This window comes from Corythoichthys intestinalis, chromosome 7 (assembly GCF_030265065.1).
Source record: "Corythoichthys intestinalis isolate RoL2023-P3 chromosome 7, ASM3026506v1, whole genome shotgun sequence".
NCBI lineage: Eukaryota > Metazoa > Chordata > Actinopteri > Syngnathiformes > Syngnathidae > Corythoichthys > Corythoichthys intestinalis.
This window is the reverse complement of record NC_080401.1, coordinates 14,022,824-14,036,092: the sequence shown is the minus strand read 5'-3', so window position 1 is coordinate 14,036,092 and position 13,269 is coordinate 14,022,824. Positions and strand designations below refer to the sequence as shown.

General features: G+C 39.8%; 1 protein-coding gene across 1 annotated transcript in view; it reads right to left on the bottom strand.

Moving 5' to 3' along the window:
• Positions 1-13,269, bottom strand: part of insrb (insulin receptor b) — a 165,936-nt gene that overhangs the window by 106,986 nt on the left and 45,681 nt on the right. The window contains exon 2 of the mRNA XM_057840121.1: positions 10,293-10,841. Coding sequence (XP_057696104.1) covers positions 10,293-10,841 — 549 coding nt within the window. The remainder of the gene's footprint in view (positions 1-10,292; positions 10,842-13,269) is intronic.

Here is a 13,269-nt window from a genome sequence, read left to right as displayed (position 1 = left end):
AGGCAAAGGTAGATACAAACAGCAGTATGACACTGTCCTCTAATCTCTATATTATCATATACAGTCAGTGTATTCATCTGCACGTGTATACTCTATCTATTGGCAGTCCAGTTTTACACCGGTAGTCCCTTGGTACAAGCCAGAGGAGAAAAATATAATGTTCCATTCGTAATTAGTCACAGTCTGCTATATGTTCAAAATGGACAAAAGGAACATATCAGAAATACAGGCGTTCTTTAGACTTTAACTATTCGATGGGGTTCAAAATGAAATGTACATACAAAGTAGGGCTGTCAAAATTATCGCGTTAACGGGCGTTAATTAATTTTTTAAATAAATCACGTTAAAATATTTGACGCAATTAACGCAGATGTCCCGCTCAGACAGATTTAAATGACAGTACAGTGAAACGCTTACTTGTTGTTATGGAGTTCTGCCGCCCTCTGCTGGCGCTTGGGTGAATGACCATCTTGCATATTGCCTCAAACATTTACAATGAGGCCGTTCATGGACATTAAGAGTGAAGAGAATGCCACCGGCCGCTTGGGGGCAGCGCCGTTCCATACTCATGTTATTTCTTCTAAACGTGGGAGAATTAGTAGTTGTGAGACGTTTATGCTGTATTCACAATGCAATGCATATTGCTATTTGTGCTCCACACATATTTCGGTAAGTTTTCTTTCTTTTAGTGGCAATTATGTGTCTCTTGTTGTATTTTGGGTAAGATATGTATGTGTTATACAGTAAAGGCGAGTGGACACAGGCGTTATTTGGACCGCGCCGTTTATTGGCAGCTCCTTCACAACAAACATACAGTGGGGAGAACAAGTATTTGATACACTGCCAATGGGAAAACCCATTGGCAGTGTATCAAATACTTGTTCTCCTCACTGCAAGTATCGTTTAGTGAAAGCACAACAAAAATAATATTCCTATCTCTCCAAAAAAAAAAATAATGTTCACAAAAAGAAAAGCACTTCAGTCTATAGTAATGAGGCCCTATTCTGACATAGTTTAACAACAATGCAAAATGAACTGGCATTCCATATCAAAATAGCTATGCAAAATACACGTAAAACTTAGGCTTTGGTCACTTTATTTTTATTATTGTTATTTTTATTCTTATATTAACTCTACTTTTGATTGAAAATTTTACAAATTTTATTAAAACGAAAACATGAAGCGGGGTTTTAATATAAAATTACTATAACTTGTAACTATAACATTTATCGTTTAAGAACTACAAGTCTTTCTATCCGTGGATCACTTTCACAGAAAGAATGTTAATGCCATTTGTGGATTTATTGTTACAATAAACAAATACAGTACTTATGTCCAGTATGTTGTATGTATATATCCGTCGTGTGTCTTATCTTTCCATTCCAACAATAATTTACAGAAAAATATGGCATATTTTAGAGATGGTTTTAATTGCGATTAATTGCAATTAATTACGATTAATTAATTTTTAAGCTGTAATTAACTCGATTAAAAAATTTAATCGTTTGACAGCCCTAATACAAAGCAAACTACAAGTTGAGAAATAAACAGCTAAATGGGTAACTCAATGATTAGAAAATAATTAAAATAAATATATGTACACATACACTTTTGGATGCAAAAAACAGTTTTAAATTTTATTCCCATCAATCAAAAATGGTCAAGTGTTCGTCATGGCACTGAAGTTACCCATACACTGTTGGTAGCAAAATATTGGGGTCTGAATGATCTGCACCCTCTGCTGGTTGCTGCCATATACAGAAATGACTCAATTTCATCAAGATGTAAATCAGTCCAATTCCATGCGGCAGCCATTCATAAAAATAGATTTATCGTTCACATCCCAAATAAAATGAATGACATTTTCAAATTCACAAACATAGGCATCTTTACTGTATGTTAACATGCGCAGACACACATGTGGTGGTTTGCCTGCATGTGTAAGATCAGAGGAATGCAGGCTCACCCTGTCTCTTACCTAAGGCAACTTAAAACCCTGTAAAAACAGAACGACTCCACAGTTTCCACTCACACAAACTTTAATGTTGCATCTAATGGTCGTCTGCCCTGCGTGCACTAAATATTAAAACGTGTAAATCCACTTAATGCATGGTGAAGGTACTAGTATATACAGGAATCCTGAGATTCATTTAAAGAATTTTTGAAAGTATTTTTAAAAACTACTGGTGTTGCAAGAGCATTTCATGTCATGTAACGTTGCGCTTGAAGCCTACGGTCCTGAGGCAATCTACCGCTGAATATGCCACCCGACAGATCATTGTTTGTACTACAGGCGATGAGCTAAAACAGTGTATGTCTTCTAGCTTTGAAAAATAATTATATACAGATGGGAATAACCTAAATTTCTGACATAATAATTGGCTACCATTGACAGCAATAAAAACATACAATCCAATTGAACTGGGAGTGCCTGGCAGTGAAGAATCACCATGTGTTGAGGACGGCTCTCAAGAATCAGCTGGATAAAATGGCGAGAATACACACAGCTATTGACTATTCATGGATACTTTATGGTACATTCACACTGCAGGTCAATTCTGATATTAATCGGCATATGCGTCATATACATGATTTTTTGATGCAGTGTGAACAATTCCGATTATTTCCAAATCTGATTTGAACCTTATTCGTATGTGGCTGTAAATCGGATACAAATCCAATTCCTCTGCTGTATGAACGCATGTCCATATGCAGTCATCAAGAAGTGAAATATTTCATCACTGTTTGACAAAACAAACGACAGGTGGGAATGAACATTGGCGTATGAAGGCAGAGAAAATATGTTTTCCGTCTTGTCACAACACATAAAGCTAAGAGGTTAAGAAAATGCTGGCCCAATGGGCGTAAAAATCCTCGAAATTGCAAAAAAAAAAACTGATGGCAGAGACCTGCTGGTGGGACGATACTAACTGTACTTCAATAAACATTGACACATGCACATTCATGACATGTCATGGACGTATTCCACCTCGGAGTTGCTTTGTGTTTGCAATCTCAACTGCTACACCCAATAGAAAAATGAAAAAAAAAATGAATTACCAAATAATCTGAATTGAGCATGTGCAATGTGAACATAGCATTCGGAGTCAATGCTTGAACAAAATCCAATTCCTCATCGCACTGAAATTAAGACTTCAACTTTTATTAAATACCTTAATTTTGCCCTATTTGATATTTATATTGGCTATCAAATTTGATGCCGTTTTCAGGACGATAATGTCATATTGGAAATACTAAAGAAACTCAAAAGTACTGTATTTTAGGTTCATTCAGGACTACTTTTAAAACAAGGGAAGTCTCTGATTTAGGGAAAATGGTTTTCAAAGTACAGGTAGTCCCCTGGTTACGACTAGAGTTAGACCGATTATCACCCGGGCCTATTATCAGCGCCGATATTTGAAAATTTGACGTGTATTGGAATCGGCGGCCTTTTTTATCCCGACCGGCCGATATGAAAAAAATCCATATAAAACTGGGTTATTTCGACTCAGATGCAGCCGCGCCTCTCTCCTGCACTAGTATTCACACTGTTCTCTGATTGGTTAAATGGTAATGATAAATGGAGTTACACTTGCATTGCGCCTTCCCACCTTTTTACGTCCCTCAAAGCGCGTCACACTATATCCTCATCCACCTACTCATGACGCAGCACCAAGAGCAACGTGGGTTTTAGTATCGTGCTCAAGGATACGTAGACGAGGTCATCAGGGCAAAAAATCGAACCCGCAGCCTCTAGGTTGGGGAACAACAACTCTACCACTGAACCGCGCCACCCCTATTATTAGCTATTATTTTCTGTTTGTGTGATTCAATAACCATGTTTCAGGCCAGTGGTTCTCAACCTGGGTTCGATCGACCTCTAGGGTTCAGTGACTCAGGGTTCGGTGAAGGTTAGGACACGCAGAGCCCTGTTTTTGGACGCTGACCAAATCTAGGCAAAGTGCTGTTTTAGACCAAGTTTTGGACTGGTTAGTCACCAATTTACAGGCTTTATTCCAATTTTTTCAACTGCTAGTCCTCCAACTGATGGGAGGGAAAACTGCTTTGCTCAGTGGAAGGTTGACTCTCACTTGTTATGAGGAAGTACAACAGACCTACGGGTCACATGCACTGCGCTTAAAAAATAAAATATTCGTGTCACATTTTACGCCATCAAAATGGTATGTGAGGCAAGGATGTGATAGAATGAATGTCAACATGAAAACAAGAAAAGAAAGTTTGAAATGAATCGAGTTTAATTTCATTTTCCAATGAGAAAAGTAAACCAAAAGGCAAAATTATTTGTTGTAAATTCACACTGTTTATTGGATTTGTGAGAAGAATAATGTTTTTTTTAACGTGTCTTTGTGTAAAAATTTGGCGATCATTTTGTGCCGGGTTTTTCATTAAATTTGATGCAATTTGAGATGTAAACATGACAGAAACTGCACAGTTAAGGTTAATGCAACCAAGCAGGTTTAATGTTGAACAATACATGATATATTCCTCCAAATTTGAATGAAAAATTATTATGCGCATTGGGCCAGTCTTGGTGTAGTAGTCTGATTAGATATAAACATACATTTTGGCCTGTTTAAAAACATGCTGTCTAAATGAGAAATTTGAATGGAAACTCACTTGGGTTTTAGCTTGCTAGCTTAGCTTTATCCATTTGGAATTTGAAAGCAAAAAAGATTTTTTATAATTCCAAAGGGTTCGGTTTAATACACGTGTGCACCTCATGGGGTTCGGTAAATTTAGATAGGTTAATAACCACTGTTTTAGGCATTTCAATGACATTCAATGCTTGCATTATTTATTTTTTTACGCCAATTTTTACACTTTTACTGTAAATTAATATCGGCACCAAAAAACGGTTATCGGCGCCAACTACTAACAATTGGTATTGTTCCTGAAAAACCCATAATGCTGCATCTCTGGTAACGATGTACCGACTTGCCTGATTTCAACTTTACAATGCCGGCGTCTTGTCTGCCATTTTGTCTCCAGTGTTTTTTTTTTGTTTGTTTTTTAAATATTTCTTTTTATCATGGCGCAGGACGCATAGAGCAGGTGGTACTCCCACACACGAATAAGAGTGCATATACATATGAAGAAGAACGTATTTGTGCACACGAAGAAGTCGCGAAGCCGAGTGAGAGAGAGAGTGGGGAAAGATTACAGCTACAAGCCTGAGCGCACATTTGTTGCTTGTGAAGCATCCACAGGGGCAACAACTGTATATAACACCTTGTGTATTGTTTATTGTGCGTTTTCAATTGTGGTCAAATACTTGGGGCGATTTTATGTGATTGTTCTTGATGCTGTGCAAACGCTAACTGATAAACTTATTTTAGTTTCCTTCTGCAAGTGTTGATGTCATGAGTAGCTGAATCAAGTCAACAAACCACAAGGACCTCTGACATCGTCATTTCAGAGCTTCGCTCGCTGTCTAGCTAGGACTTAGCGCCAACGTCTTGGCGAGGACAGTACAATGACGTGTAATACATGTTTTGGGGTAGTTATTTTGAGATTTGGGGGGTATTTAGGGGTACTTAAAGCATTAATTCCGTGGAAATTCAGGTTATGTTGTCAGAGTAGAAACACATTTCGTTCTTAACTCGGGGACTACCTGTACTTGAAGTGAAAGCACAGCACTTTAGCATAACATACCGTATATGTTTGTGTATTGCACATTGAACGCATGCAAATATGTACAGTCAGTGCAAAGTTATTATCCGTATGTAGCATTCTTTCTCTCTTGCATACACCGTATAAGTAGCAGAAGCAGACACCCTTTACATCATGATCTATAAACAGATAGATAGCACTGTAGTAAAAGCTCTATCACATGTCTATCACATCATACAGTACCTTCTCTCTCCGGCCTATTCGAAGCAAAGAAGACATGAAGGCACATGCACAGACACTGCTTGACGTACCATAAACACGGTTGTGTTTCTCAGTTGACATTCTCAACCCTCCTTTCCCTCTCTTCCAGCACCTCAGTGGTCACGGCTATTTGGCTTTGAAAGCAAGTTCTATTGGAGCTGTAAACTGTCTACATGTTAACAATGTAAGAAGAGCATGGACACACAAGGTCACTTCCTGTATTGCTTTCCTCAGCGGAACGTTCTGGAAGGAGAGTGAGGAGCCAACGTAAATGCGGGCTGTGACAGTTGAAGTTCAAGTATAAACATGGCCGCGGTTGTTACGCTTTGAACACTGGCCTGTCCGTCAGACACAGAGGCGGACGAGAAAAAAAACAACACAAGCTATAATCGCTCTCAAAAAATAATAAGCATTCTCTCTGTGTGTCTTACAATAGACGCCATTCTCTGTGTTTATGGTAGGAGAGGAAAGACTGACTGGCTGACCGGCCAGCCGGACCTCTGGCAGACCACCAGGCAGCAGCGCAGAGGAAAGCCACAGTTCTTTTTTTGACGAAAGGCAGAAAAGAAAATACCAACAAACATGTGTACTCTACTGTTTATTCCTCTCCTCGCACCCTCTTCTTCCCACTGCACTTGTTTCCCATAATGTCTACCTTGGACTGCGCAGTTCCCTGACTCAACAATAACGCCTGAGTCATTTCGGACTTCAAGAGATCGCCAGTCTATAATTATGAATCACTTCCTCTGACACACGCTTCACTCAAAGAATGCTAATCAGAGGGCATCGCCTGTCCACGGTTCTTTGGCTGAGGATATCAGGAATAACCAACTGGCTGTCAAATGAAGCTGAAATCAAACAAATCAATTGCTTGAGTTGCTTTCTGAGAGGAACTACTGAAATTTGTTTCTCATTGGACTCCTTTGGCTAACAATGACACAAATGAGGACAGTCAATATTGTTATTTTTCCAACAGTTTTCAAAAATTTGCGCTAGAATCCAAAATGTTCGTGGCCAAATGTCAAAAGTAAAATGCAGTTGATCATGAAACAGACGCTTAATTGCTAAGCATTTGCATACATTATATGTGATGTATATTTGAGGGAAAACTGATTTCTCATTCAGGTCTGGTACCGAAAACGTTTAGAACAGATGGATCATTCCCGATTTGGAGGACGTTTTGGCTTCAAAATCTTGAAATCTAAGCCTTAAAGTCTCTGGTTTCCTGCAGCATATCTATAAACAATAGGTAATAAACTACAAAAGGCTTCATCAGCTCATCTTACAGATCAACAGTAAAATTTTTATTACATGATTTATTTAATACTTACAATGTTGGGCATAATCCCAGTAACAGTGTTGCAAGTTGCAACACAATACAAATGTTATTTTTTCCTCTGGAGTAGACGCCAACCGTTTATGTAGTCATTACTGTTGATCAAGAGAACAAACCTATTTATGTAATTAAGTAAGTACTGCATTTTTTGGACTAAATGTCGCCACGGAGTAGAAGTCGCACTAGCCAAAAAATGTGTAACATCCATCCATCCACAATCTGCCACTTAATCCGGGGTCGGGTCGCGGGGGGCAGCAGCTTTAGCAGGGAAGCCCAGACTTCCCTCTCCCCAGCCACTTCAAACAGCTCCTCCGGCGAGATCCCAAGGCGTTCCCAGGCCAGCCGAGAGACATTGTCTCTCCAGTGTGTCCTGGGTGGTCCCCGGGGCCTCCCCCTGGTGGGACACGCCTGGAACACCTCTCCAGGGAGGCGTCCAGGAGGCATCCAAACCAGATGCCTGAGCCACCTCAACTGGCTCCTCTCAACGCGGAAGACACAGAGTCCTTCCCGGATGACCGAGCTTCTCATCCGATCTCTAAGGGAGGAAACTCATTTCGGCCACTTGTATCCCAGATCTTGTTCTTTCGGTCATGACCCACAGCTCGTGACCATAGGTGAGGGTGGGAATGTAAATCCACTTGTAAATCGAGAGCTTCGCCTTTCGGCTCAGCTCCGTCTTCACCACTACGGACCGGTTCAGAGTCCGCGACGCTGCACTGATCCGCCTGTCGATCTCCCGCTCACTCCTACCCTCACTCGTGAACAAGACCCCAAGATACTTTAACTCCTCCATTTGGGGCAGGATCTCATCCCTGACCCAAAGAGGGCACGTCAACCTTTTCCGACTGAGGACCATGGTCTCTGATTGGGAGATGCTGATCCTCATCCTAACCGCTACGCACTCGGCTACGAACTGCTTCAGTGAGAGTTGGAGGTCACAGCTTGATGAAACCAACAGCACCACATCATCTGCTAAAAGCAGAGATGCAATGCTGAGGCCACCAAACTGGACACCCTCAATGCTTCGGCTGCGCCTAGAAATTCTGCCCATAAAAATTATAAACAGAATCGGTGACTGCCGGCAATGTGGACCAAACTCTGACACCGGTCGTACAGGGACCGAACAGTCCTAACCAAGGGGCTCGGTGCCCCGTACTCCTGGAGGTATACGATCGAACGCCTTCTCCAAATCCACAAAACACATGTAGATTGGTTGCGCGAACTCCCATGCACCTTCGAGGATAATATATAACATCACACCGGAGTATATATGGCATATTGGGGAAATATATTTGATAAAAATCTAACACCAAGAACAGACATGGCATCTTGAGAGGAAATTTAAAATAAAAATAGAATAAAGAACAACTGGCTGAATAAGGGAACGGTATGCTTACTAAAGCTTTCCCGACTAGTCGGCATAGTTGACGTCATCGATGACGTCGTCGACGGTTAATGAAGGGTTAAAAAAATATATGCCTGGAAAGTTCAGAATGTTGGACGTTCAGTATGCAAGCCGGGAAAGCGGCACAAAGCCAAAAAAGCGCACCAGAGTGTCCAAAACATTGATTTATTTCAAAGAAACAAAGGAGAGTACACTGTTGTGTCCTGCCCTGTGAATAAACACCTACGCTGTCACCCAGTTGTAATTTTCAAAGGCGACAGAAGTTAAGTCCATCTAACTAGCTAACGACATGTTTCATTGAAGTTGCTAAGCCTGTCGCGATACGCAATGGGTCCATTTATCGCACAGTAAATAAAATGAGGTTGGTAATTTTCATGCGCGCGCGCATACATTTGTGCGTGCATGATGATGGCATATGAGACTCCAGTTCTCGTCTCTTATCAACACGCTGTAGAATTAAAGTTCAGACATATTGTACATAGTAAGAAAATACATCTATATTAAACACTGTAAACGTTAGCATCGCTACATTGATATGAATGGGGGGAAAAAACTACTTTAGCCTGCTATAAAACCTTGGCAGTCTTCTCCAAAACGCACTTCAAACATGAAAAATCGCTGGTTAACAGCATTTGCAAACAAAAAAAATGAAGAGAAAAAAAATCTAATACTGACACCACATGCACTAACAAAAAGTGCTTTTTTTGGGGAGTGTTAAGCTTAAGTTAGCGGTTTAGCGAACGTACTTCCAGTGACCATTTCAAAATAAAAGCATGTCATGTTCGTTATATAAATAACGATTTCTGGAGTTAATCCCACACACTTCAGAATTCAGATTCTATACTAAGAATACCCTTAAAATGACACCCTTTATGAAAAATCTGATTGGCAATGAATAATTATTATAATTATTATAATACTATTACATATAGTACTATACTGTAATATTAATACTTGGTGTCTTTTTTAAGAATTGTTTTGAATCATGTTGGAAAGGCGAAGTCAGTGTTCTGAATCTGTTTACATTCCATTCTTTTGCACTAGTTAATTCTATCAGCATTTGAACTCATTGTTTATTTGTGATTTATTATTGGGACAGCCCTAATGCTAACGTTAAATGACGCATAAACAACCAACTGAGAACGTACCCGGTATGTTAACATAACATAACATAGCTGTTCAAATGTATTCAAATAACTATAGCTTAAAGAACATGCTAACAACTTTATCAAACCAACAATGTCACTCCCAAACACCAAAATAACATGTGAAATGATATAATTATATGTTGATAATTTCAAAAGTAAATCGTTCCAGAATATACATCGTACCCCCAGCCAAACTTTCTTATTCTGATCATATGCATAACTAGGTTAAATGAGGTAGACTGAAACATTCAATCAAAGCTATTTTACGAAAAATATTACAAATTGTTGTAATACCATTGTTTTGGAAAAATGTCTGACATGACAGGGTGCATGCATGTTGTGGAACACATTTATTACAAATATAAAATAATACATATATTATTTAAAATTTGAAGCATATGATGTCCTCCAATTCTGGAAAGACCTTTAAGACCCTTGACTAATGTTTATTGCTTTAGAAACTCAACTTCTAAAGCAAATATAGTTGTTTTAGTTTTGTCAGTGCACTTACTTCTCTGGCAGTGGTTCTGGGACCAGCATCTTCCCCTGAAGTGCCCGTTGATGGTGTTCTGTGGGCAGACCGTCTGACCTTGGGCCGTGCCGGGACACACGTCACCACACTCTCTTTCGTTCTTGTTCTCAACAATGTAATTGTCTTCCACTGTGTCAAGGATCTTAGACCAGTCCAGAGTGGCCAGGTAACAGAGATCTGGGTTCTTCTCAATCCTCACAGCCCCTCTAGTGATATTCATGAGGCTGTGAAGGCCCACTTCTTTCAGCTGCAGCATCTCGTAAATAACGAGGGCGTAGTTGAAAAAGAGGTTGTTCCCTCGGATCACAGTCAGGTTCGGGAAGAGATCGGTGAGGGAATCGAGGCCGTAGACCCGGAAAAGCAGCATGTAGTCGGTCACCACTTGCAACTTTGGGAAGCTAAGACCCCGAAAGTCCTCGGTCTTGGTCTTGAACATGAGCAGGATCTTCAGGTGGCCCTCGATGATGGTGCAGTTCTCCAGTGAGTGGAGGTTGGTCGCGTTGTTGCGAATGTCTTTACTCTGACAAACTGCAAAAAAAAAAAAAAAAGTGACAAAAGTTAGTGATTTCACATTTATATACGTACTATTGGCGAGAACTGCTCTGACATTTATTTTTGTTTTGTTGCGAAGTCAATGTTTATTAATAAAGCATAGTTATTTAAAAAAGAAACTCTTGAATGGGTTGAAAAGTTTGTAAAAACAGCAGCTGTGAATTACGAGCAAACAATATAAAAAGAAATAACCTTGAGGAATTTACTGTGTTAACTTCAGAAATGAATTCTCATGACTTGCCATTCTTTCTGATATTTTAATGCAATAGGAGTAGTTGAACTATTTTAACCCCTTCAGACTTGAGCATGCTGCTGAAGGACATGACGAGTTTGTGTCTCTAAATCAATAAATACTCTTAATTTAGTTGCTATTTCCACTTCTGGGAGATGATTGGACAGAACTTTACCCATCGAAATCAAATGAGGTTTAGCATGGCCTCTTAGCTATTTTTGGCTCTTTGAAAATGGCGCAACTTCAAAAAGGCAAACATAAGTGCTCATTTCTCAATAAAAACAATGTAATTCTGGTATTTGAGTAGAGGAAAATCTGATTTTTTTTTTTTTTTTTTGCCCTGAAGTGCGGGTCTGAAGGGGTTAATTTACTAATTGGCTACCACTGACAGTGACAGACGTCCAAATATATTAAAATTAGGAGTGCCTTTTTTGCCATCCCCATGGTTGTTGAGACAGTTATAAACAAGTATAAATCCACCTCAATTTGCAAGTTTATCAAAACGACCCAAATTAAGCCATGAAACCTAAAATGATGTTAAATTAAGTAGATCACGGCCATGAGGCAATTTCACTAACAACTATCTATCATCCCATGAGCATTTCATTGGGGCAGATTTTTTTCTGATAGGAAATTACTTCAACATGTCTCCGATCTGAATTAAATGAGAGGGTTAATAGAAGAATATTCCGGAAACATAATGCTTTCACTCATTTCTACTTTTTGTCAGCCATAGTGCACTTGCTGACACACATAAACCCACATTTGTTTCTGCGATGGCATGCGCAGAAAGACACTAGCATGACAGGAGCCGTTACTTAGGGTTATGTACAGAAGTAAGCAGTATGTGTCTATTGCTTCACACAAGTTAGTCAATATCTGAAAGAAAAATTAAGTTACTTGTTGATTTCTCAACATGTGTAAAAGTAAACATCCTTCGAGCAAATTGAGGCAAAATGGAGAGCACTTTTTAGTAGCAAGCCAAAAAGTGTTGATTTTACACCTGTACGTATGTTGTTTCAACTAGTGGGCAGCCTCAGGGGCCGTGTACATGGTGACACTCCAAGAATACGACAAATTTCTTGTTACATGGTTCCGTCTCGAACAAGTTTGTAATTCCGCATAAAAACGATGTAGGATTCATACCAGGCCCTAGAAGGCAGCGCAGTTTTACAAGGCGACAGCCAATGATGCACTTCCTTGACAACAACTTCCCCAGCCAGGAAGACAACATACCAGCCCACTCGAAGCAATGGCATCCATGCATTTTTTTTTTTCCATTTTGCTTTAAAGGAACAAAAAAATGAAAATAAAACATATTTCAGTAGAAAATATTGTAAAAACAGTCAATTAAAGTCGTCATTCTGCCATGTTTGCTGTTTTGAGTGTTTAATAGCAGCGACTGCGCATGCCTAATGTGACGTGTGCAAGTGCTGACGTTATAGGAGCGAGAGCATTCCATTCATTTGGTTCCGGCGCAATCGAATCGTTCCGCTTTGGAGGCCGGAAAAAAAGCTTGTGTCTTCGCCTTCCATTTTTGCCGTCACCGTGTAAAAGCGATGCCATTCAGCAACACAATCGTTATGTCTTGGTGTTGCAGCGTCACCATGTAAACAGCCCATCAAATTAAGGGGCCTTTTACATTGGGACTCTCCGAGAATACGAAAAGTTTCAAATGTGCATTTATGTTTTTTTCTCCATTCGAACAATGTCGCAATTCCGCATGATAACGATGTAGACAGCGAATGATGCACTTTGACCCTACAAAGCTCCTCAGCCCGGAAGAAAACATGCCCGCATATTTCAAGCAAAGGCATTTTTCTTTTGCTCCAAAAGGCACAAAAAATGGAAACATTCAACAAATTTAAATTCAAAAATATTATTGAAACAGTAAATTAAAGCCGACGTTCCGCCATTTGCTGTTTTTAATGTTTAATAGCACCATTGCGCACGCCCTTGTGACGTATGTGAGTGCTTACGTCATCGAAGCGAAGGGGGTTTCCATTCATATGAATGCGCTGCAACCCCCCGAATCGAATTTTTCCACTTTGGAGGCAGGATTCAGAATTGTTCGTCTTTGCTTTCCATCTTTGCCGACACCATATGCACGCGAGGCCATTCCGCAACTTAGTCATTGCGTCTTTGTGTTGCAGAATCGCCATGTAAACTGCC